The sequence below is a fragment of the Caloenas nicobarica genome, chromosome Z (assembly GCF_036013445.1).
Source record: "Caloenas nicobarica isolate bCalNic1 chromosome Z, bCalNic1.hap1, whole genome shotgun sequence".
Taxonomy (NCBI): domain Eukaryota; kingdom Metazoa; phylum Chordata; class Aves; order Columbiformes; family Columbidae; genus Caloenas; species Caloenas nicobarica.
This window is the reverse complement of record NC_088284.1, coordinates 9,116,240-9,142,122: the sequence shown is the minus strand read 5'-3', so window position 1 is coordinate 9,142,122 and position 25,883 is coordinate 9,116,240. Positions and strand designations below refer to the sequence as shown.

Genomic DNA, 25,883 nt, shown 5'->3' with positions numbered 1-25,883 from the left:
TTGGTGGCGAGTTTGCTCTATTATTTACTGCATGGGGGAGATATACCAAACCAAATATCGCTTACCTTCCTTCCAGGCGCGTGTATTTGTTCACGAAGCAAACCTTCAGGCGTCTTCTCTCGCTCTAGGGGTTGTGTTTTGAAGCTCTGGAGGCAGACTCTTGGGCGACGTGTATATCCGTCATGATGCAAACGTTCAGGGTTCTTCTTCCCCTGATAACTGTTCACTCCGGAGCCTGTACTTAGAGCTCCGAAGGCAAACTTTCAGGGGAGACCCGCAATCACATGCAAAGTAGACTTTCAGGAAGCAAAATTTTCAGGAAAAATATTTCATGGAGTAAAATAACAAAAGGGCTGGCTCAAGCCGGGTGCCTACACAGAGGTCCGCCCAAGCATAGAAAAATACGAACTTTTATATCTTTACAGACCATTCACACCAAGATTCAGTCCAATAGCAAAATTTCATCACCAGGTCCTTTGCTCCCCATTGGACCTCTTTTCCCTGACTCCACGTGGGCCTCTGTTTTGTTCAGGTGTAGACATTGGTTTTGGTCCATATCCTTGAGGGTGCCCATTTGTCTGGATAAATCCTTTCTTCTTAGCGAAGTGCAAACAGGCCCCGCACTGCAGATGTCTGTGATGTCTGTGCCTTAGCCTTGGGTCGTTGTTTTCCCAGTCAGTTCCATTTTTCCCAGCAAAATGCAAGCTAGACTTTATCTTGCAGGCGTTTAGTGTAGTCTGCAGTTGCTTTTGGTAAATACGAGCTTAAAATTTTATCCAATCTAGTCTACTAAGTACGATGAATCAAAGAGTATATTAAAAATCATACAACCCTGTATCTCTAAATAATCCATTACATTTGGTGTGCATCTACTTAAGCTAAATGATTAATATTGAACTTGAATTGTGCACATCCGCTGATCTCCGAGTAGTAACACCGTTACCATACAGCTCACTTATTTAGGAGGGAGAGCTCAAAGTGGGCTCATCCAGGCTGTCATATTTATAGAATGAAGTGGTTGACTTGTAGTCAAATTGCAGACAGTAGGAAAAGTCTGCACGAGACTCCCTGCGCCCACAGGTCACCGGCGCTCAGTTGCCGTTCTGCTTCCCTGGGGGTCTCCTGGAAGGAGCTCTTGGCCTCCCGTGGAGCCTGGACCAAACTGGTGCTTATTTGGCTGCATCCGCCACGCTGTGCAAACTACATAAACACAGATTACAATTAAATTGTTAATCTCTCTGGCACAGATTAACCACTTGAGTTGTTTCAGATGTTTTCTGGCCGTGACCCTGTTTCAGTGACCCTGTTGGGCTCAGGCCACCTCTGTGTGCTGTTTCAGGTTCTCCCCACATCTCACCCCTCACTTAAAAGCTGTGATTCTGCGGGCACTTAGAACAAGCTCTTGCGATGATGTCCAGTTTCTAGATATGATAGATGGTTCTGTAATTTAGATAGAAAAGAATGCTTTGGAGATAACCTAGGTACAAGAGGATTTTTACTTCAAGAATTGTAGAGACAGAGAACAGTTTAAATTGAAATGTAACCAGTTTAAATTGAAAGCCTCCAAGTTTTGTCAGGTTAGAGCACAGGTTACGCGTGGCATAGAGGCTGGCTGCTTCGTGGGAGCTGTCTCACCTAGGAATTATCTCAACAGGAGACCCTCTTGAAGACTAATGAGCTCCCATTAGTGAGTGAGAATAAAAGGTCTGGGAATAAGGAGAGGAAGATGGTAAGAGCAAAAGAAGGCACATGAAAGAGGAAAAAAACCTAAAATCATGTCCTGAGATACCTGCATTTAGCTTACAGGCTAATCATTATGATTTGTGTTGTCGGTACATTGTATGTTTATACATGGTAATGGAGCAGGACTGCTGCCTCTTTTGAAGGTCATTACAACACACTTAGGTATCTTGTGTTTGTACAACACAAGCATCAGCTTAGGTAGAAGTGTATGCAGTAAAGTATGCTGAAGATATGCCCAGGGGTTAGGCTGTATGTACATGAGCTTTTTAAAATACGAATTTCATCTAAAGCATCAGAAGCTCTCTCTGAGCTGTGGTGCTGGGGGCAGGGACCTAATGAGACTTCTTTAATACAGCTCTAACGTGCACATTAGGTAGTGGTTGGAAAGACAGTCAATCTTTCAAGTTTTAAGCAGCTCTTTCTGAAAGTGTCTTCAATTAACAGCTAATGACAAGCTTTCTTTGCAGATTCTCTCTTTATCTTTTATAGCCAGATAATGAGAATGATCACCCAGAGAGACCTCAATTTATTTACCATTTTTTATTTCATTGCGGGGCTTCTGGGTATTTGAGCCGGTAATGTTCCTGATTTGTGCCTCCCTAAGTCAAGTGTTGAGTTCAACTTCAGTCTGTCATTGCTCTGAAGATTTACATTTCAGATAGCTTTTTCTAGCAGCACAGATGTTGCAAACCTTAAATGAATGCAAAAAGCTGCTTCTACCTACAGAAGATGGAACTAATATGTAAGGAAAACAGTATCTCTTTCCCACACCTTCTTAATGATAATGGAATTTAAAATATCTACAAAGGGCTGTTTCAGCTAAATATCTTATGTCCACAGGTATTTGAAAAGAGGATAACGAGTTAAAAGTGTTTATGTGCCTGCCCCACAGTGTTAATCGAAAGCTGTGAAGACAAAGAGGTAGAACCAGGCTTAAGGGACCTTTCTTACAGAAACTTTACGTGAACCGTGTCTCCTGTATCTGAGTGTGTTGTCTAAGCCATCCTCATTAAGCTAAAAGGCTTCAGTGGTAATGAGAGGCCTTCTTAATGCTTTGCCTTATATTAATCTGTAGGCAACTTACAAACCAAATTGCAACCCTTGCAGAAGATCCCGTTGTTATGTTTTGTTGACTCTTCTCTAGTCTCCTCCAGTTTTCTATACATGCTGTGCACGGCAGAAGAAACACACAAATGTGGACCTGGCCTCCAAACTTAAAACTGAGAAGGTACCTTAGGGGAAAAGTTGTGCATTTTTTTAATGTGCTTTTTAAAATCATATGCTGCTTTTCCCTTTGTAATTGCAAGTTCCTTTTATGAGTAAGACTCACAGGGAGAAGAAATTGTCAGATGAGACAGATTGGTAGAGAGGCGACTATTTACATTGATCAGGGATGTGGGACATAACTGAAACATTGAGGAGCTCTGTCTGAATTACAGTGGTTTGGATGATAATGCAAAACGAGTAAGTTCCTGAGAAAATAACTGAGCAAAATCCGCAAGGCGATTCTGGAAAAACATTTTGTTGGAGAAAGAAGATGGTAAGATGAAGAAACAAGCCTGTATACTGAGATCAGTCTTTCAAATGTCTGGGCAATGGTCTGGCCTGTGAGACTTGTGATTTGTTTATGTAATTTGCTGCTTAATATAAAATGCTTGCAGGAAGGGACCGCTTTTCAGGACTGTAATATAGCTCCTGACCACTTTTTTTCCCTTGCCGTGTCATTTGAAGTGTGATATTGGTACTTACTGCTTTCTGGTGTGTGCTATCAAATGTATTCAGTAGAAATGCACTTATGAAGATGCTCTAGGGGACAGAACCCTGGAGGAGGACCCAGGTCTCCTGCTCTTGTGTTGAGCAGCTTCACTTCTCTGGATCTCAGTTTTCCCAAATATAAAACAGGAGAAAATGACTCAGACCTCTCCTGCAAAGACACTTTGAAAGATGAAAAGGAGGGCAGAAAAGCTGAGACACAGAGAAAGGAGCATACCGTCACTGTGTAGTGTGGTGACAGAGACAAAAAGGCAAACAAAAGCTCAGGAAAATTAGTATGCAGACAAAAAATTGTGAAGCCATTCTAGATCAGTAGTACATTGCCTGGGACATGGTGTATGTTTCTGATCATCCATCCTAAAAAGTATATTATGGAATCAGGAAGATTTTGGAGGTCTAAAACAAGAAAGAAAGAAGCCGTGAAAATATTGAGATTGTTTCTTATTGAAGAAGGAAACAGTAAGAGGCATGCTAGGAGGAGGAAAATAGTCAAGGAGGTAGAAAAAAGAGATAAGGAGCTAGTAGATACCTGAACTCCTACTCCAAAACACAAGATATTAAGAACTTCATGGGACTGAAAGACTCTGATCCCAAGGCTGCATTAGTGGGGAGAGGCTGGGGTGTGAATCCATTCCCACAGCTTACGGACCCGCTGGCACAAGGTTAATGGATAAGGAGGATCTACACCAAAGTAAACATAAACAGTATGAGAAGGAATACACATTCTTTTTTTTGTACCTCTGCAGCCTTCCAGTTACTGGGGCTTGAAAGAGAACTTTCCCAAGCACCAGGTCATCCTGCAAAATATTTTTTACCTCATTTGGGATGAATGAGCACAGGCCTTTGGTAAGGCCAAGGTTAAGATCAGGGCCGCTGCTCTGGTTTGTTTTAAGAGTCCTCTTGCTCTTAATTCACTGAGTGCTTCCACTCTCCCAGCTCTCTGTGGAGAACATCAGTACGGACAGCGGGGTGACACTGGCACAGAAACTGGCAGGGTTACAGATAGGGTTGCAAGACACCAGTACATCAGAGAGAAGGATAGGTCTACCCGGCACAGAAGGACTGGCAGAGCCACATGCACACAAAGTGAAGAAAGGCGTAAAACCAAAATTCCTCTGACAGCCAAGTCAGTCATTTTTTGGACTGTTCTGTGGCGTTTGGGATGAAATAGTGTCTGAGCACTCACAAATCCCATGTTCATCTGTGCAGCCCTCCTGATAGGTGAGGTGAGGGATTAGAAAGCCTTACCAGATCCCCCTAGTTCTTTCAAGATCCCTTCTCTATCTCTCATGAACTTGTGGCTCCACAGATAAGGACTTGAGACAGAGACTAGGCAAGAAATCATTTGGGGTTTTCAGTGTAATATATATATCCCCTGATATTTTTTTCCCCCTCCTGATTCATATCTTTCATCTACTCAAAGCACAGCTTCTGCTCCCTTTGGTAGACTCAGCATATCACATGCCAGGGCTGTGATCCAGGAGCCCAGCAGTGGAGCGAAACCCTTATGAGTGACCCTTTGTGGGAAATCTGGTTTTAGAGACTTGGCACATTTCATGTAAGAGCGTAAAGGTCTCAGTTCTCTAGTACAGCCCTGTGTTGTATAACGGAAAGATCATCTTTCCTCCTGTGCGCTCTGCTCCCCTGTTCCCTACATGACTTGCAACTTGTGCAAGAAATCACGTACTCGGGCTTCTGTTCCTTCCTTGTGCAACCCTGATTCATCTCCAGTGTAGGTCCATGCTGGCTCCTGAATTACCGAGGGAAAGGGTTTACATGAGTACGTCATTAAAGACTGTTTTGTGGCACACAGGTTGCAGGGGCTCAAGTTAGGCTGCAATAGCCGTATTTTAGAGCTTGGCAAACCAGCCTTGCTGGTTTCCCTGCAGTGGTAACAGAGGAAAATGGACTATAAAGAACCTCCAACGTGGCTCTGGGCTGTCTGAACACACAGCTCCATGCCACCAGCTTTGGCTGAGTCCAGGCCACAGAGCCAGTTAGGTTCCTAAATCCCTTCACTGCTAGAAGGCTTCACTCAAAGGTACCTTGGGACCGGCTGGGGAAAGTGACAGGAACGTTGTTGTCCTTCACGTGCACAAGCCCTGGCAGAGCAAGGAGGTGCATCACACCGCAGATATCTGTCATCTGTGTCCTCTAGTGCTTTTAGTCCTGACCATCTTTCACTGTTCCTATCCTGTCTATTCCTTGTCATCATAGACCTTTTCTTCTAGGAACATCATTCAGCCATTCCTATTTCCCCTCCAGTCTGTTTCCCCCACCGCCTTTCTCCAGTCAGTTCTGGTCTTCCTGGCAGACCCTGCCTTCTATCCCTGCTCATCCCTTTCCAGTCCCCTGCCTTCATCAGCCTCAGACTGCAGAGGCTGAGAGGGATGTCACTTAGAGAGGAGGGCTCAGGGTGACAAAATGTGTTCCCAGCACCCCACCCCTACAGGGAAAAAAAAAAAAAAGGGCAGCATTTATACATACATATATATATTTCAAATCAGGCTGGGAGAAGTGTCCTGAGTACAAAATTTCACCCCAAAGAATAGACATTTGGCAAATTAAAAATAACTGTCAAAGTGCAAAGATTTGGGCAATGATGCAAAGCAGGCAAACCCCTGCGTGGCTCACAGCTGTCTGCCTTCCAGCACGGCCTTTGAGGAGCCCAGTGCAGGGCTTTGGAGCTAGTCCACGTCTCCAGAGCAGAGAGAACAGCAGCCCGGAGGGAGCTGAATAAAGAGCGAGAGCCGGCGTGCGTGTGCCTGAGCCTGTCCCGGGGAGCACTGATGCCGCGGTCACCCTTTCCTCTCCTTTCCCAGCTCAACCAGGGATCTGGTTTGGCTTTTTCTGTGTGTGATGAGCTCCCTCGACTTCCGTTTCCCACCATGTGCGGTGTTTCCTCCCATGCTCCACAATCTGCTACAGCTCCTCGAAGGGGGCCGGGGACAGATGGCTTGATTTCGGCTGATGAAGGGGCTGCCTTCAAAGGAGAAGCCGTCTGGCCTGATATCTCTTTCTGATGCTGTCAACAGGAGGCCGAGGAGACAAGCTGGAGACGGATGGAGACCAGCCCCGTTGCAGGGAACACAGAGGGGAAGCAAATTCTCCTTTAAAAACGCTCAACGGTGTCTATTTGCCTTTATTCCAAACAGCTCTTGCCAAACCCAGATTACCTCAGTATTTAAGTTGTGCTCTGCTCTTTGCTCAGCCTGCCGTGCTATGTGGGAGAAAACAGTGCTAAATATCTTCAGACACTCTCGGGGGACAGCCAGGAATGCGGCTGGCATTTTGTGTGCTGCTGACTTTTAAGCTCAACGAGGTGAAACGCTAACCAGGCTTGTCAGTTCCCATCCGCAGCGTCTGGCAGCACTGGGGCTGTCGGACACCTCGCTGGGCCCAGCTCCGACGGGCAGCACATAAACCACAACCCTGCAATAACACAGTGAATCAGGAGGGAGTTTAGAAAACAGAGGAGATGATAAGAGCGGCCACTTCTGGGAATAAAAGTAGGTTTTTCTTCAGGGACCTCAGTTTTGTACTTTTTTTTTTTTTCAGGATCAGGAGAGGAAGAAGTATCTCTGCCCTTTGGACACAGAATACTTTATAAGCCACTTCTATAAAAATCAGTGATTTCCCTTTAAGTCAGTTCCTGTGTCTTCGTCTCAGCTTACCCGTTTAGTCACATAATAAGGATATTTCTAATACAAACATGTCAGGGGATATGGGAGCCAAACAGCTCTTTATCAGAGGAGAATCTGTATCCCCCCGAATGCTAATTAGTCATGGAGACGCAGACGTGGGGGGCGGGGGCGAGGCAAGCTCTTATTTTAGAAGCCGAAATGATTTGTGCTCTCACAATTTCTCGCGCGGGGCTGGAAAGCAGTGCCAGGGTAGAGAGTGACTTGAGATCTCCCTCAGTTTTTGCATCCCCACCCCTCAGACATGTTTGCTGTGCTGCCGCTCCTGCTGCTGTTTGCAGGGTTATTTCTGCCATAAGCTTGGCTGAACATAAACTTTCTCCTTATAAATATGGAAATCTATTGATTGAGCTCTCCATCCCTTGGGACAAGTTGAAAGCGTTGTGCTGAAGAGTAAAGGGCTGCTGAGCAGTTGGCTTGGCAGCTTTGTTTTCTCTACCAGGGGAGAGAAGCCATTAAGGTTTTAATGCTGGGATCCACCTTTGCAGGACGGGCAAGTGAGGTCTCAGGCCGTGCTCGGGGCAGCTTGCTGAAGATTTTGAAATGGTGCCCATGCCAAGCATGGCAAGGTGAGGACAGGAGCAGTCCTGCTGCCCGGTGCTGCCCCCTCAAAGCCATTAAGTGTTAGCCACCAAGATCCTGGCTGAACTCATTGGTCTGGATTGCAGGGTCAGGAGGCAGCGCTGGGTGGGTATGAAAGCATGGGCTGTGACAGAGCCCCTTGCTCTGCCCAGGGTAAGCTGGTGTCCACCGCTGAGATCTCCACCTGTCTGCAGTGTGACACATGCTTGGTGCATGAGCTTCGGGCATCTGCTCCTCTCTTGAGTTGTTTTGGAAGTGTCTGTGTTTTTATGTTGTTAAAGAGCTTGAATGCCACTGGGCATCCATTATTATTCCTGAGAATATGAAGAATACCAAGCAGAATCACAACTCTGGACTTCAGTAGGGCCAACTTTGACCTTTTCAAGCAATTGCTAGGGGAAATCCCATGGGCAAGGGTACTTGAAGGTAAAGGGGCCCAAGACAGTTGGTTAGTATTCAGGGGCTGCTTCTACCAAGCTCAAGATCAGATCATCCTGACACATAGGAAGTCAAGGAAGGGAGCCAGGAGACCTGCTTGGTTAAACAGGGAACTGCTGGGCAAACTCAAGTGGAAGAGGAGAGTTTACAGATCATGGAAGGAGGTGCTGGCAACTTGGGAAGAATATAAGGCTGTTGTCAGAGGATGTAGGGAGGCAACTAGGAAAGCTAAGGCCTCCTTAGAGTTAAACCTGGCGAGAGGGGTCAAGGACAACAGAAAGAGCTTCTTCAAATACATGGCACATAAAACTAACACTAAAAGCAATGTAGGCCCACTGATGAATGGGGTGGGTGCCCTGGTGACAGAAGATACAGAGAAGGCAGAGATACTGAATGCCTTTGTCTCTGTCTACTCTGCCGGAGGCTGTCCTGAGGAGCCCCGTACCCCTGAGGCCCCAGAGGAAGGCAGGGCAATGGAGGAGTTTGCCTTGGTTGATGAGGACTGGGTTAGGGAGCAATTAAGCAACCTGGACATCCATAAATCCATGGGTCCAGATGGGATGCACCCGCGGGGCTGAGGGAGCTGGCTGAAGTCATTGCTGGACCGCTCTCCGTCATCTTTGCCAAGTCATGGGAAATGGGAGACGTGCCTGAGGACTGGAGGAAAGCAAATGTCACTCCAGTCTTCAAAAAGAGCAGGAAGGAGGACCTGGGCAACTATAGACTGATCAGCATCACCTCCATCCCTGGGAAAGTGATGGAACAACTTATCCTTGGTGCCATCTCAAGACCTATCAAGGATAAGAGGGTCATCAGGGACAGTCAACATGGCTTCACCAAGGGGAAGTCGTGCTTGACCAACCTCATAGCCTTTTATGAAGACATAACAAGGTGGATAGATGATGGCAGAGCGGTGGATGTGGTCTACCTTGACTTCAGTAAAGCATTTGAAACAGTCTCCCACAGCATCCTCACGGCTAAACTGAAGAAGTGTGGACTGGACGATCGGGTAGTGAGGTGGACTGTGAACTGGCTGAAGGAAAGAAGCCAGAGAGTCGTGGTCAATGGGACAGAGTCTGGTTGGAGGCCTGTATCTAGTGGAGTGCCTCAAGGGTCAGTACTGGGACCAGTACTATTCAATATATTCATCAACGACTTGGATGAGGGAATTGAGTGTACTATCAGCAAGTTTGCTGATGACACCAAGCTGGGAGGAGTGGCTGACATGCCAGAAGGCTGTGCTGCCATCCAGCGAGATCTGGACAGGCTGGAGAGTTGGGCAAGGAGAAATTTAATGAAATATAACAAGGGCAAGTGTAGAGTCTTGCATCTGGGCAGGAACAACCCCAGGTTCCAGTATAGGTTGGGGAATGACCTATTAGAGAGCAGTGTAGGGGAAAGAGACCTGGGGGTCCTGGTGGGCAGCAGGATGACCATGAGCCAGCACTGTGCCCTTGTGGCCAGGAAGGCCAATGGCATCCTGGGGTGTATTAGAAGGGGGGTGGTTAGTAGGTCGAGAGAGGTTCTCCTCCCCCTCTACTCTGCCCTGGTGAGACCACATCTGGAATATTGTGTCCAGTTCTGGGCCCCTCAGTTCAAGAAGGACAGGGAACTGCTGGAGAGAGTCCAGCGCAGGGCAACAAAGATGCTGAAGGGAGTGGAGCATCTCCCTTATGAGGAAAGGCTGAGGGAGCTGGGTCTCTTTAGCTTGGAGAAGAGGAGACTGAGGGGTGACCTCATCAATGTTTATAAATATATAAAGAGTGGGTGTCACGAGGATGGAGCCAGGCTCTTCTCGGTGACAACCAATGATAGGACAAGGGGTAATGGGTTCAAGCTGGAACACAAGAGGTTCCACTTAAATTTGAGAAGAAACTTCTTCTCAGTGAGGGTAACAGACACTGGAACAGGCTGCCCAGGGAGGTTGTGGAGTCTGCTTCTCTGGAGACATTCAAATCCTCCTGGACACCTTCCTGTGTAACCTCATGTGGGTGTTCCTGCTCCAGCAGGGGGATTGAACTGGATGATCTTTTGAGGTCCCTTCCAATCCCTGACATTCGGTGATTCTGTAAGAAGTCTCTTGAAACCTCCATCCCAGAGTGGCCCCCACTCTGCTTCTTCAGGGCTTTGTTTGGATCCTGCCTACAGACTGTCTCCTTTCTTTGGTTTTCTCAGAATCTCTCCTTCCTGGGGCCAGCGGTATTCTTGGACAAATACACGGGTATTTGCTCTTCCCTCAACATCCTGATTGCATTTGCCACACAACATTCCCAGATCTTCAACTTCCCTGGAAAACAGGGTGCTGAGTCCTTGAATTTCCATGATGGTAGCTTTAACTCTTTCCTGATCCAAGTTTGGCTGAGTACCTAAAGGGAAATGCAGTGATTCCCTGCTGAAAGCACTTACAAGATCCATCCATGCCCTTGGTTGTGAGTGCAGACTAAGTAAAGTGCAGGTGCACAAACTCAGCTGGTATTGACAGCAAACACCCTGCCCAGGGTGCCTTGGGTTGAAGGCAATAGACCTGGCAAACGTAAAGTAGGTGTGTGATGGAGAGGGCATCCTGTGGTTTCAACGTTAATCCAGAGGCTGAAAATAAATGTTCTGCAGCCTGCACTCATTCTCATTTTCATTCCAGAAATGTCTGACATCAAGCTGACCCACATTGTCCATTGTGTGGGTCTCGTTGTTGGCTTGAGACCCAGATCAGTCAGAGACCCTGCAGAGCTGGACACCCTGCCCTTTGGGAGAGCGTGGATTTACTACGTGAAGGAGAAAGCCAGGATGAAGAGTGATTGTTGGAGAAACAGCGAACAGGAGAAGCAATAAAACAGCTCAGAAAAGGATCTGAGGGATTGCATTAAAGGTGCCAGGGGTGTTCCAGGAGCAAAAAGCAAGACTTCATCTTATGTGTGTAGGAGCTGAACATGTGAAAATCAGCTGCCTTTCTTAAAAAACGGGTCTTAACTGCTAACTGGAAAAGTACAAGTGGCCCCAGAGGTATGCTGGTAATAGCTGTGACATTGAACCACTCATTGGAGCCCTTGGTCTGCTGAAAGGTATGGATGTAGAGCCATCACAGCTTTTCCTGCTATTGTTCTTATAGCTAGAGGCTCTGAAAACTTAGTAACATCATATTTGCCATGCTGGGTCCAGTCCATGGCCTGTGAAAGTGATTATCCAGTCTCCAGGACACTGGAGAGAACTTAGATCACTGGAACAGGACTCTTCTACTGTCATTTGTATTGTGCCGGGACTTTTTTTGTCAGAATATAGAATTTCTACTGTATCTGCCAGAACCAGCCAACATTTTTAGTGTTTCCTTCAGGAAAACTTTAGTCTCATCTTTCATGTACAGCTGGAACAGCTTTGCTGCATGCGGAGAGGATCTGTAAACCATTCTGTATATGCCTACAACCATGGCATTTCAGCAGTCGTGGCACCACTTGTCTCGTACTTTCTTAGCCAGGTACTCCGGGTATTGGGGTTGTCCATGAGAAGGAAGCACAGTTCCTCTCCACCACATGGGAGAGTCTCTGGTTGTCTTCATTTCAGGTGGAAAACTCAACCCTGTCTTTCAAAATAGACTTTTCCTCTTTGTGAGGCTCCTTTAAAGCCTTGAAGGAGTAAAGATGGGACACACCTTTGAAAAAAACTTTCAAGACTAACCAACAAGCATGAATTCAGTCACTACGAGGTCCTGCTGTGATCCCTTATGGGCAGCACCAGGGCTGTGCAGAGCAATGCCATTTTCTGTAGGATTTGGCTATGGCGTGAAGCCAAGATCCCAGGCTCCTGTTCGTGCCTTCGTCTTCCAAACACACCGTGACCTTGGCTCTGACACACTCCTCAGTTTTTAATCATTTTGCGGGTATCCTCCCTCGTTACTTGGGGTTTAAGGAGCAGTTACAAAGTTGTTTGGGGGTTTTTGAGATCCTGGTTTGGCCAGATGCCAGTTGCTAAACTGACTGTTAGCTACGAAGTTGGTGATGCTTTATTGCCTTAAACACTCCTGTGTCTCACGTTGCACCTCAGGGCTGTGGCTGTGTAATCAGAGGTACAAAATGAAAGGTGTATTGTCTTCATGTATATATCCTTTACAAGGATGGAAATGGTTTGGTATTGAAGCATCCTGAAAACATACCTCAATTAATAGCTGTTTTTAAACAGTTGCTGCATGCCAGCCACTTGGCAGGCGCTGCAGGCAGTGGGGTGTGCAGTGTGGCATTTCTCTGATTTGCAATGTTAACAATCCAATTTAAATCACATAAAGTTAGCACAAGACACCAAACCTGTAAATGCATGTGATAACAGCGAGCCTGGAGGGAAATATAGTGTTAAATATACTCTATCATGATTGAAAGGAAAGGACCGGGGCCTGCTTGTGCTGCTGGTTTCTCAAAGGGAAATTTAACAGAAATCATGTAATTACTCCCATTTTTCTTCCTTGTCCCTCAGTTGCTTTTCCAAAGGATTTGGTCTACTTACAGAATTGGTGCTTCCTCTGTTACCGTAGACTCCCAGTATTAGTCACACATCATCTAAAAAAAAAAAAGAGACTTTCTTCCCTGTGCTGCAAATGTCAGTTTTGATTAGGAAAACAGACCTCTGAAATGTCTTGTTCCCTTTCCGCAGCTTCATGCCTTTCTGTTTGCTGCATTTTGTTCATCTCGAATGTGGCAGCCAGGCAGACCCTTGGTGGCCGAGGCTCCAAGGGCCTGTTTTGGCACAAGCATTGCAGCACACGCAGACTGGCACTGTGAAACAAAGCAAAGATCTGAACTCCTCATTACCTGCCAGGGAGCTGAGCTGCCCCGACTGCAGGTGTGCACAGCAAAAAGTCATTTTGGTGATGTTCTGGTTCAATTTAATTTATAAGACTTGAGTTTTTAATCATGCAGCAATATTAACACCTTTGGCTTTTCAACTGCTGAAAAAAATGGCTTCAAATACCAGTTTGTCTTACAGTTATAAATTAATCACGTTCAAAATCTGGATCTTCTAGTGGATATTGCAGGCCTAAATTGTTGGTGTTAAATAAGATCTGTTCAGCAGTTTCTCAGAACAGACAAAACAACAGTGTTGTAACTAGTGCATTGGCAGAGCTAGTAGAAAGTCAATAAGCAGTTGTTGTTTACTGCTTTGTTGAAACTGAGTCAGTAGCTATCAGAATGTACTTCAGTTCATCAGTGGCTGTGTCACCAAAACGCCATTTATTTTGACTTTGGTATGGGGTGGTGATGCTGAGATGAATGGTTCCCAGAATGACAGAACCGCAGAACGGCTGGGGTTGGAAGGAACCTCTGGAGATCACCTAGGTTAGTGCTCTGGATCCCGCAGCATGCACATGTTGATGAAAAGCGACAACCACGTCTTTCTAGGAGCCTTCTGCTCTGGTCACCCTGTGATTCTGGAGTTCCTTCAACATGAGAGACTCAGAAAAAAAATTGTTTTCTTCAGCTTGCCCAGAGACAAGTTGAAGGCCAGCCATGGTCTGTGGCAGTGGATAGGGGAGTTTGGAGAACCTCTTGTTCCTGGGATAAACTGGTGTTCTGTCTTAGTGAGTCTGGCTGAGAAGCAGGCTCCTCTTAAGACCTAAAAAGATCAGGGATCTTATCAGCTTGTACCAAATCCAGATCAGATGGCCCCAAACCCGGATCAGCTCTGTTGACTTTCTGTGTGACAAATCTATTTCTAACCAAGGCTTGAAATCTTCCAGCAAGAGCAATTCTACAGCTTCATCAGGCAAATGTACAGCTCCTTACCCTTACCTCTACAGTTTGCCATTTAAGGTGATAGTTTCTTATTCTGGTGATCAGAAATATGAAAAAAAAATACTCCCTCTTTCTCAGTGGCAGCCCTTTCTGTATCTGAAAACAGCGATGGTATCCCTCAGTCTTCCTCTTTCTCCTCTGAACAACCTCATTCTTTCAGTGTTCCTAGACAGTTGTAGCTTCCAGCTTTTATGTATAGGACTGCTGAGGGGTTTACATCTTCCTTCAAATAATGGGCTCCAAAAACTATATGTTTAGGCTGAAGCCTGAGGGATGTGGAGGACAGCATGAGAGAGTCTTTTGTCGGGCTTGCAGGTTCCATTCCTGCCATACATCCCTCTGTGATGCTTTACTTTCTCTTGCTGAACATGCCACTGCTGACTGTTTTTCATCTGTATGGTGGATTTGGCTTGATCCACTATAAATCTAACAACCTTGGAGCATCTCCTTTTATGCTGTTTCTTACATAGACAGACTATACACATCTTGGTTCCCAGTGCTTTTGCTCCTAGTGGGTTTTTTTAAGCATTTTAGGTTCACAGATATTTCATGTCTATATTGTAGTGATACCTAGAGGAGGCAGAGGTCTGTTGTCCAAAACACTGTGAGATTGTGCTTTTACGTGCCCACCTGTGCACATCAGAGTGCCCTCCCCAGAAGCCTGCTGCCTTTCTCAGGATAACCTAGTGTGGTACAGCTTGAGGCAGAGAGAATCTGCAAATTGCATAGGATTTTCTGTTCCCAGGGCAGGGAGACTGAAGGCATAAATATTTATTATCAGGAGTAATGTTCTTGCCCTGAGAGTCTGGGATGACAGCATGACAATGATAGAAACTTCTTGGTGATCCCAATGTCCCCTCTGTATTCAGGGGTGCATGAAGTTTCTCACTTGTTTTTCTGCTCACTAAGTCAGTCTCTCATGCACAGAGCATATATCAATTTTTCCAAACTCAGTGTTTGATGTGGAAAAGAAGCAAAGCACTTGGGCTTGTCCTTTCTTGTTAGCATTTGTTTGCAGGGTGTGACCCACACGGGCAGCTTGAGAAAGCAGGAGTCTGCTGAGCTGCAAGTGCTCGCTGTAGGCTGCCACACACGTGTGGGCACCCAGACTTCCATCATTTTTAAGCTGGATAGAAGGCAGCAAACACATAATTCGTTGGTGCTGGACAGAGGCAGAGGTAGCTGGATGATAGTCCTGAGCAGTCAGCTCGTACTGATTCAGCTGATGATGACCAGACCAAAGCCTCTGAACTATGGAGAGAAGCAGTGGGTAAAGCCGTGTACATTGGATCTTTCCTTGAGATTAGAGGTAAAGGGCAATCATGCCCCTCTGCTTTTATCAAGAAGCAAGAGCTGTTTTCGTGATGATAGAATTTCCCCCAGACAGCAGATTATGGCTGCAAAAATGACTGATTTTTAGAATCAGGAAGGGTGGGCAGAAAGACATCTCAGTTTCCAGATATGTTTTTAAGGGGCAGCCGAAGGCCACAGAAACTGTGTGTGCCCATTCCCTTCCACATTCACTGGGATCCCAGAGGATTTGCAGGGTGGAAAGCAGAGACTTTTTAAGCTTGTGGAATGTCAGACATGTTGACTGTAAAGGAAGGCAGAGGAAGCTGCATTTTCCAAGGTGTGACAAGGGCATGTTTGTGCCCAGCACCCAGCTCACAGTGTAACTGCACAGTTTGCTGGCTGTTTGGGCATATTTTTCCCCTGTAGTCAGTGTGGGTTACTGGGAGAGATAGACAATACAACTAAAAAGGCTATAGACCTAGTGCAATGGCAGGTGTTGTGTTTCTTGCTAAGTACTGCAAAAGGAAAGGAGAGATTTAAAATAAGAGACAGAATAAAAACCCTGCTGACCATGTCCTCTTCCTTAAACCCCTGATTTCAGTTTAAAGTGCTTTCATCTGCTCTCTGTGCCCCTGTATACTGAGGATTCACAGCACTCCTGCTCTGTGGAGGTTCACTGAAACCAATTTCTGATGTTCAGAAATGGCACACGGTACGCACGCTGTAGGACATGGCTGTACCTAGCAGGAGGGCAGTTTTCAAGGTCCATTGTGTCAAGCTTATAGAAACAAACTATTAAGGAATCACCCCACCCTTTGAATGCTGTGATTGTGCATGCCCAAGTAAGCTGTATGTGGGGAGAATACTTCGATTAAAGTCTGGCCCCAGATGAATTTTCATGCAGTGGCCTGGTTGAATGTGTATTTTCCCTAGGAGTGAACACATAAGGAGGCCTCAGGAACAAAAAAATCCCTTAAATGTATTAAATTCCCATAGCCATTTAGAGCAGCTACATCTCGGCACTTGGCTTTTGATTTGGAGTGTTTTGTGCCCCTCAGCGAGCAGAGAGAAATAACATCATCTGGCCTGGGACTGGTCACACCATGTAGCTGAGATTTTGACATCAGGGTCAGAGCTGAATGCATCAGTTTAGGGAGGCTTGTAAAAAAGGACAAAATCACCAAGTGGATTTCAATAGCAAAAGCTTGCGGTGAGTCTCAGTGTGTTCGTAGGCATTCACAAGCAAAAGGCTGGTTAGTCAAGTAAATGTTTCTCTGGGTAGATGAGCTATAGAGAGAGGAATGCACCTGTTCAGCATGCACAGAAGCAAAACACGTTCATGTAAGGGGCCGCTCCAGCCTATCTGCCGTGGGAATGCTGTTGTCGCAGCCAGAGTTCTTACTCTGGAGTCCTGTGCATTGCTGCAGGATGTATATGAAGTGATGGATGGGAAATATGACAGTGCCTTGGCACTCCCAGGCCGGGGGTAGGTAGACACTGTCTCTGGCCCAGCTCGGTTTCCCTGCGCATCCATTTCTCTCTCTGGAGGGCGCAGGACTGGCTTGTGCACACAGCGGTGGTCACCCAGGCTCTGCTGATGCTTCGTCATCCCTCTGTGCAAGTCACGGGTTTGTCTTGTGGCTGTGACATGTTCCCCTGCGGGTCTGCTCTAGAGGCACCATGCTGCTGGAGCAGAAAAGTGCCAGTACAAACTGTGGAGCTGAAGTCCCGGTGTTACTGTGGACTCTGCTGCTGTGTCCTCCATCGCTCCCACCTCCAGCGTCAGAGGCAAGGCTGCAGTCTCCAGCAGTTCCCAGGCCTCCTCTGTAGTCACTGGGGAGAGGGAGACCCACCTCCTAGGACAGACTTGTCTGCTTTTAAGATGAGCATCTAAGACAAGATGGAAGTCACCACTCTTTGAAAATCATCTTTGTTTTCTCTGGATGTCTAGGAAGCCTTTACTATTTGTTTGGTCTAGAGCAGAGCTTTGACGTTGTTCCAGCTGAGTCCTCTGGTCCAGGACCACAGTCTGAATCCTCAGAGGCACCTCAGAACATTTTTCCCTCTCCTCTGTTCATGCAAACGGACATCTCACGTCACCAGCAGGTTATCCACAAGGAAAAGCTACTGTCGGCACATCAGCTTCTGAGAAAAGTAGGGTCTGGTTTTGAGTTAAAGAGTTTAAGTGTAATTTTAACAGTGTGAACCTGAGCTAGTCCAGGTCACTGGGCCCCTGCTCTGCCATGTGAACTTCTGGCTCACGCGTCTCTATGAGAAAGGAGGCTGAGGGGAGACCCTATCAGTCTCTACAACTGCTGGCTTTCTGTTTGCAACCTGCTCTAACCTTTTTAACCCATCATTAAACCACTGCCTTAGAGGAAAAGTACAGCAGTGACTGCATTAGAGGAAAGCAGAGGAAATTGCATATGGTTCAGCATTATCTATTTAATGTTGTTGATGCAAGCTCTTGTAAGCAACCATCCATTTTAAGTACTGTCCAAGTCTACTGGATCACGCAAAGGAGCTGAATTTTTATAAAACATTATAACCCTACACGTGTTATTCAACCAGTTTCTATGAAGATAGACCCTGATTCAAGAATCGTGTTTTATCTCATAAGCACAGTGTATTAAAAAGAGCCAATGGGCACTACAGAGAGAAGGCAGGCACTGGGGAGGAAGGGACAGTGGTTCACCAAGTGATTTTTTTACTGAGATCAAAGGATGATGGTACCTTGCTTTGAAACTCAGTGGCTCTGCCTTGCATACAGGTGTCAGTGCCAAATGATGAGTTGCATTTTTGTACAAAATTATGTAGAAAACACAAACTCCGGAAACTGAGAGATGAACAGTATCAATTCACTGGTTTGGAATGGTATTTTCTGGTATTTAGTTTCTGATGCTTTGTTCTGTTTCTTACGAAGTGATGGTTTCTTCAGATGTTGGACGTAATGTTGGGTGTTTGTTTTCCATGTGCAGCTCTACCTATTATAAATCCAAATTTACATACACATATGTATATGCATGTTTAATTTAGTTTCTAGCTCTGGATGGGAAGAAGTGAACATGTGTGAAAAGCAATTTTAATTTTTACTGTGGTGCTAAGTTGAGGTAGTTCCAACAGGTTTGAAGTTTGCTGTGAAGGACTTTAAATGTTTTTAGTAGTGAGAGAACTGCCTGAATGGGTAGTGTGTTTCTCTCTGAATCCCTTCATGCACTGTTCCATAGAGAACAACACTACCTGGATTAGATGGCCTACAAGTAGGCATGATGGACCAGACTTTGTGTTTGGGGACCTTTGATTTTTGGGGAGATTTCACTGATGGTGGAAGGTGCTGTGCTGACAGATACTGAAATTAAATCTTTCCAGTTAGCCACAAAATACATTCAGTATCGGAACTTTAGGCTTCTCCATTCCTCTCCCAAGAGGGACTGGAGATTGAATTCTCCCACTCATTCAGTCCTCATTTGTTCTGAGCTGGACTTTCACACAGACCTGGTCACGAGCGTTTTAGTTTTAATCACGAGGTTGACTGGTCCACTTGGAACTCCGCTTAAACTGTAAATGCATTTCATACAACACCCTGAAGAGTCATCACATGAAAGTGGTTTGGGACTACTGCCAACCCAGGCTGAATTTGAACTGGTGACCTACCATCCACATTATATTCCTAATATCATCCATCATATAAGTCTGATGTTGAAATCTGGTGTTTCCAGAGATACTTTTAGCGTACTAAATGTGTTTCCAAAGTTCTGTGCTTTGTCCCTGGGTTTCGGCCGTTCAAAACACTGGCATGTTCTCAGCTCCCTCTGAATGCAGGTGGGGATGGACTCGCCTAACAGCCAGTTAGAGAAGAGACTGCATAAACTTTAGCTAAACCATTCTGTTTTGTTTCCTTTTGTTTCTTAACAGGATCCAACAGCTGCATCTATTTCGGACAGAGACTGTGATACAAGAGAGGGAGAGACTGTAGCCATGAACTATAAGCCATCCCCACTTCAAGTGAAATTGGGTGAGTCTTTGCTGTTGGAGAGTGAAAAGGCTGAATCCAAGGTCTGAAATATGGTGATGTGCTCGTAGGATCATCTGCAGATCTCCATGCGTGTGGCTGAACATGCCAGCTTGGCTCAAACAACTGACAGAGCAGTTTTGTCTGTGATTCTGCTGCTCAGGGGACTGACCTACAGCCACGTAAGGACCCTGTCTTTTGGGCTTTTGTAGAGGAAGGAAGCAATGCCTTGAAAGGGAGGTATAGCTTTTTAAACCTACAGATTTGTATCAAGCTAAGATGAAAGCTTGGCCAGATAAAGAATGAAGATAATATATAGGGACTGTAAAAAGAAGAGATGACAGCATCACTGCAAACAAAAGGGAAAGGATCAGAGACTTGGGCTATTACCAGGAAAAGACAGAGCTGGGTTAGTGTGAGATGGAAGGCTTGTAGGTTTGTAAAGGTTCACACACAAATAGTTGTGCTATTTCTGAGCAATGTTTTTTTAAGTTCTGGAAGCAGAATCATCCAGTTAGCACAATACACTGCTTCCTCGCAAGGCTAATGCTTACAAGAGGACAGCAACCCACACATGGCTGTCCTGCCTCCAAAACCTGAGCCACTATTGTGCCAAAAAAGCTCAAGAACATGACGAAGGACGAGTCAAAGCAACAGTGTGCTTTTTGCTCAGAGGAAGGATGAAAAATGGGAATTTAAGTCTATTTCCTGATAGCAGCAGGAAGCAGTCCCCTGGTTGTCCTTCACATCAGAACAAATGACATTGACAGGATGTTTCTGGAGCTGGTTGAAGGTGACCATGCCATGTTGGGGAAAGCTCTGAAAGAAGTGAGTGCCCAGATGTACAGTGGAATAGCTCTAGCCCCTACCAGATGAGTGACAGGGAAGGTCAGCAGACAGCTAAGGTTTGTAGAAGATTTGGGAAAGTTTGGGCATTGGTGTTTGATTACGAAGAGATGTTTTTGACAGATGGGTTGTACCCAAGGACCTGCAGTACTACTGCAAACACTAATGTTGGCTTCAGTTATGAGAGAAGCCTGAAAGAAACACCAGGCAGAGTCTGAGGAGTGCTTGTGAAGTCTCAAAGCTCTACCTGAGTACATAGTAAATTGGATAATCTGATGAATCCGGTCACAGCAATGCAGAAAGGAATGTCACAAAGTAGACTTAGGGACAGCAAAGGAAAAGAAAGTGGTTGGATAGACAAGGTCTCGCTGAAAGAGTGACTGGGAAGGGTAAGACAGAAAGTTGGATGTGCAAACACAGCAAGATTATGCAGCAAAGCGAAGGACATTGAGCAGGATATGAGCAAGTGCATTGGGACAGTAAATTTGTCCTGCAATCACAGCCGTGAATACTCTAAATTAGTGGCTGCTTTTCAGGAAAAGGCAGGGAGCAGCAGTATGCGTTAATGACAGCACATCTCACAGTTTGGTAAAAGATTGTCACTGCCAGAATGCCGTATACCTCCAGGATCATTTTTCACTGCCAAAAGTGTTCTGTAATGTTATTAGAGAGGTAATTACCACTGCGGTAGTTGTTTTGGATAATTTAACATCAGGAATCAGGTTGGAGAGCAGTTGATACTATTATTGGTAAGTCTCAGATATTTTTGATTTTCCAGGCTATAGAGACTCACTAACGTGACAAGAAATGATGCTATTTCAGACTTGGCTTTGGTAAGTCATGAGGACATTATAGGACACCTGATCATAGGAAATAGATTTGGATTTAGGAATAACAGGTTCACTTCATGCAAGTTGAATTAAAAGGTAGTTTGAGGTAGATCTGTAACAAACCTCAGTTTTATAAACTTAATGCTTAAGCAAAGCCAGTAGATTGAGAAGCCCAGGAACTCAAAACATATCAGGTAGTGTTTAAGGAGAATGTATCAGAAGAAGGGACATTACCAATGGAGTTCTCTAACAGTAATTTCATTTCTTTTTCATTAATGACTTTGCCACAAAAAGCTGGGCAGGAGTCAGCAAAGATAATTTAGTCATAGCGTATTTGGGAGACATGAGTACAAAAAAGACTCAGAAATCCCATAGAGAAAAAAATATGAAAACTGAAATTATAGAAATGAAAAAAATATTACAGGAGAAACTCCATCTGCTGTAAACTAAGATTTAGTGAGGTGACTGAGGAAGAGGAAGCCTATTACATCAATTGATTGCAAGGTAACTGGCTATTAAAATGGACTAATACATTAAAATACACCGTAGTCACACTTTGCGGAGTTTACCAGCTTTTTTCCAAGGATCAGGTACAACAGAACGATTAGTTTTTCTGCCAGAAGTTCTGCTTTTCTGCACAGGGAAAATGTTATTTCATTTAGCCACTGCCGAAGGCTACTATCAACCAGTAAAGAGGCAAAGGAAAGTATTGTAACAGTCTGAACAGATTTGCAGTAGATAGAGGTGTGTCATTGCCAGGACCTCCTTTCCAGATAGTGCTCCTGCCAGGTGAATACTCAGCACTGACCACAAAATGCTTATGAGGGGTGAAACCCACCTGTTTAGGAGGAATTATCTTACAAGGCTGACGAGCATCTTTCTGCCTTGTCTCCAGAGAGAAGTCTGTTCAAACACCTCTCGCTCTGCCTGTGGAAACGACGTGCCTCTCGAGTTAGGTGAACAGGCATCTCATGGCATCTGGATCGACTCTTTACTCTCAGTCATACCCAGATGAGCTGTAGGTTACCTGGAGCAAAACGAGACTGACTGTGTTGTCTGCAGCCAGTGTAACATGCCTTTAACCCACATCAATTCCTGCTGCTGTTATTCTTACAGTCTGCCGAGCCTTTACAATTTTCAAGCAGTTTCATGGCTCGCATCTCCAGCTCTGGCCCCTGTTCGTCCAAGTAGATTTTTTTTCTCTTCTGCCTTAAACTTGTCAGGATTTGGATTGTTTCTTTAATCACTTTAAGGCTAGACAAAGTTAAGGTAGTACATAAATGTTTAATAGCTTAACTGGCAGAGCCATTGTTGGGGATGGTAGTGACTAGGATTTTAATCCTATTGCAGGTTTTCCGTAAGGATAGTGGCATTTTTCACTGTTAAATCAGAATCAATTGTTCAAATGTCAAATGCTCTGATAGAAGGCTGATAAATGTCATTTCCCACTCTGTGAAGATTCATGTATAAATCTATCATATGCGCTTGCTGGAAGCTTGGTTCAAGTGAGCTCAATGAAATACCAACCCAGCATGAATACAACTTCTGTTTCCAGAGCCCGCAGTGATTGAAGCATGACAGAAACAGTGCGATGTGCTGCACGCGCTGAACACAGATTTATCCCAGTGCTCGAATGGTCTTTTCCTTGGTTGTTTCCCCCCCTCTGAATTAATACATTTGGCCACATGCTTACTTGGGGGGGTCAGGTAGATACAAGAAAAACTTCACAGGTGGCTTATATTTCTAATGACTTAAGGTTACATCTGGTTTATAAGTGGAACAGAAAAACATTTAGCTTGGTGCTGAGGCCACGTCAAAAGAGAGGAGAACCTCACACCAAGGGCAAACAACAGTTCATGTAGTTAATCCTCTTAAACCCGTATTGATATTATATCCATATTAATTATGTATTTCTTACTTTTCTAACACTCCCACTTTGTCTTTCTGTCAGGAGCTGCAAGGCTCAGCCATGCTTCCCTCTGGCAAATCACTTGATAAGGAGGCTCCTGACAGCACTGTGGGGGGCTGGGTGTCCATTAGTGCTTAGGAGATGTCTACAGCACATCCTTATTAGGAGGCATATCCAGATGGAGCACATACCACAAGCCTTTTGAAAACAGAAAGGAGTTGTGTTAAGGAGAGAGGGAGGAAGAGAATAATCCCCAAGTGTAAGTCTCTGGGGCTCCATATCCACTGGAAAGCAACAGATCCTCATGGGACCCCCAGGAGACGAGATATTATTTTAATGAAGCTTATGCCATCTGTTTTTCTGGTTTGCATTTTTAATTTCGCTTCTCTGCACTGTAAGCCCCATCCAGACAGTCTGTCTGTCTTGCCTAGCAGTCCATGACGTGACAAGCTTTTGTTGAAACAGGACGGGCAATGTGGCAATTGGTTGAAGTGCTGCAGAACGGGCTGCAGTGGTGATGAGGAACTGTGGCAATGGCATCTTCGTCAGCACATCCACTACATCAGGAGCTTGGCAGTAGATCTGCCACATCCCCATCTGCAGATGAACGTATAGGAGAGAGGCAGACAGACAGAGACACTCGTAGCAGCCTTCATCCGTCTGAGATACCTATTGTCTTAGATGTAAGCACCTCCTCTCCTTGGACTAGACAGAGAATAAGGCACTGTTTTGGGAAGACTACTCAATGGGGTGGCCAAAATTATATGAAAAATTAGTGTCTAAGCTAGGCAGACTGGATCCCACCTTTAGAAAGAGTGAGCTACATGCAGGTGAGGTCTCGTGCCATATGACCAAGCCTACATTGTATTGATGCAGGCTTGAGAGTGTTTATGGCTTTTGTTTTAAACTCCCTTTGCAAAGCTTCTTGTAAAAAAATGACCTGAATTGCAAATGTAGCAGGTGATTTTCCTGCTTTCCTAGCTACTGTTTTGTTCCTCTCCCAGGTTAGATCTCATGCTCGTATTTATCTTAGTACCAAAAAACACAGTAGCTGGTACTAGTCAGTCCCATAAGGACAAGCAATTGTCACAGAATTGCCTTTGGTGTAAACTGCTCTAGCTCAAGTATAAGCTTGAGCTTATACTCCCCAGCCTAACCAGAAACTCCCCTTGCTTCAAGAGGCAGGAAGCTGTCCTAACACTAACAGAGCAGAGCTATTTCATTAATTAACAAGATACTAACACTTCCCTCCTGCCAGCTGCAGTTGTAGGATATTGGTTTTTTCTCTAGGAGACACAGTGCAGATCGCCCTTAGAGCAGGTCCAGCACAGCCCAGCTACTGCTGGGAAGAAAATTCTGCTCGCAGGGAGCCTGGTGCTATTGCTAGGGTGAGCATAAAAGCCTCTTGAGTCACCCCAGCCTGGCTTTTTGGCTTTCTCTGTGACAAGAAGGAGAGGAGAGCAAGTGGATGTCCATAGTGGGGCCTAAGCCAAGCAGATGGCTCAGGGAGAGGTGAAGGAAGTCTTGGTATAAAAAGGTGTTCTCTGACAAATAACCATAGTGCTCATTCTCCAAGCAGAGATCTCAAATGAGACCACCAAAGGGAATGGGCCTGGTCCCATCCTGTTGCTCCGCTCCATCACTGTCTTCCTCCATGTACAAACATCCTAAGATTTTACTGGGTGACAGCACAGGAGTTCATATCTCTGGCTTCCACAGTCTCTAGCTGGGGATGGGGATTTGGTGTTGGGACACCAGTTAGGTACATCTACTTACAAACACTGACTTATTTTACTTGTGCTATTGGTTTAATTCTTGCTTGTTAACAAACAAGATTCCCAAAAACATCAAGCAAGTAACTGGAATAATTGCTCAGAGCAAGCAATTCCGGTAGGATAAAATAGCAACAGAAACCCCATGGCAAGAAAATACAGTGTTTTGTTCCCTGGGGTGCTTGACTTGGACAAAACTGAGGATCTAATTTATGGCCAGGACGCATCTTGGTGGATACTGTAGTGAACAGAGGAGATAATCCATTTGGGGACATAGGCTGATGACGCATCTGTGGTTTTATCTCCTGCCTTCCAGCCTGCTGCTTCACATTCATGGCAGATACTGAATTGCTGTATGATCAGGGAGGAGCAGTACTGGGAATATCAGTCAAATAGCTGAGAACTGCAAAGCCCTCAGGGTTCAACATAACAAAATTGGTGCGTTTCTGGTTGAAATTTTACAGATGGTCTCCAATCTCAGTAAAAGACAGATTGCCTTTATCTCCCCGTGTTGGTCCTGAAACTGATATTTCAATTTGTGTAGCAATTTAACCCCCTTCTCCTAGGGTTGAGTGTGGGTTCACAGCTTGTTTTGATGCAGCTGCACGGAAGAGCTGCAAAGCGCACAGCAGAGCATCCTATCCTGGTGCTGTTCAAAAGGATGCCTTGCTCAGAGATCTCTTTCCAGGGCTGCTCTTGCCACGGGTCACAATAAAAAACTGGTGCTGGGAGATGCAGTCCCAAACAGAGCAGGCAGCAAGTGTCTTGCTTAGGCTGAATGTCTTGGTAACTGCCTCCATCCGTGGCTCCTTTTCTATCATCTCTTCCCAAGCCTGCTTCACAGCTTGAGACTTCTAACCTTTTCATAAAGAAAATGGAATAATAAGGGGAGATTGTAGTAGACTGGACAGATCAATGCCATTAGTGTATCCTTTTGTCAGTACCTCAAGTACTGTACTGTTCCCAGTTGCTCTTCTGTAACAAGGCGATTAATGCTAATTAGGTACAGCAGCTGTTGTTTCTGGGAAGAAGCTCTGTAGGTAAATTGGGAAAGCATTTTATAAAAAAGCTGTAACTCTTAAGCTAGGTCCCCAGGTTCCAACTCTATTGACAAGACAGCAGATTTCCATATCCATAACTGTTTGCATGGCGACCTCAAGTGACATCATTACCTTAAGTGCACAAAGCCGTTTTCCTCCCCTGGGAGCAC

The 25,883-nt window shown here is 45.3% G+C and overlaps 1 protein-coding gene across 4 annotated transcripts in view; it reads left to right on the top strand.

The window, feature by feature from the left end:
• The window catches only part of FAM219A (family with sequence similarity 219 member A), a 104,351-nt gene that overhangs the window by 39,778 nt on the left and 38,690 nt on the right, over positions 1–25,883 (top strand). For all 4 annotated transcript variants that reach the window (XM_065656200.1, XM_065656199.1, XM_065656197.1 and 1 more), the window contains exon 2: positions 19,220–19,319. In XM_065656200.1, coding sequence (XP_065512272.1) covers positions 19,220–19,319 — 100 coding nt within the window. The remainder of the gene's footprint in view (positions 1–19,219; positions 19,320–25,883) is intronic.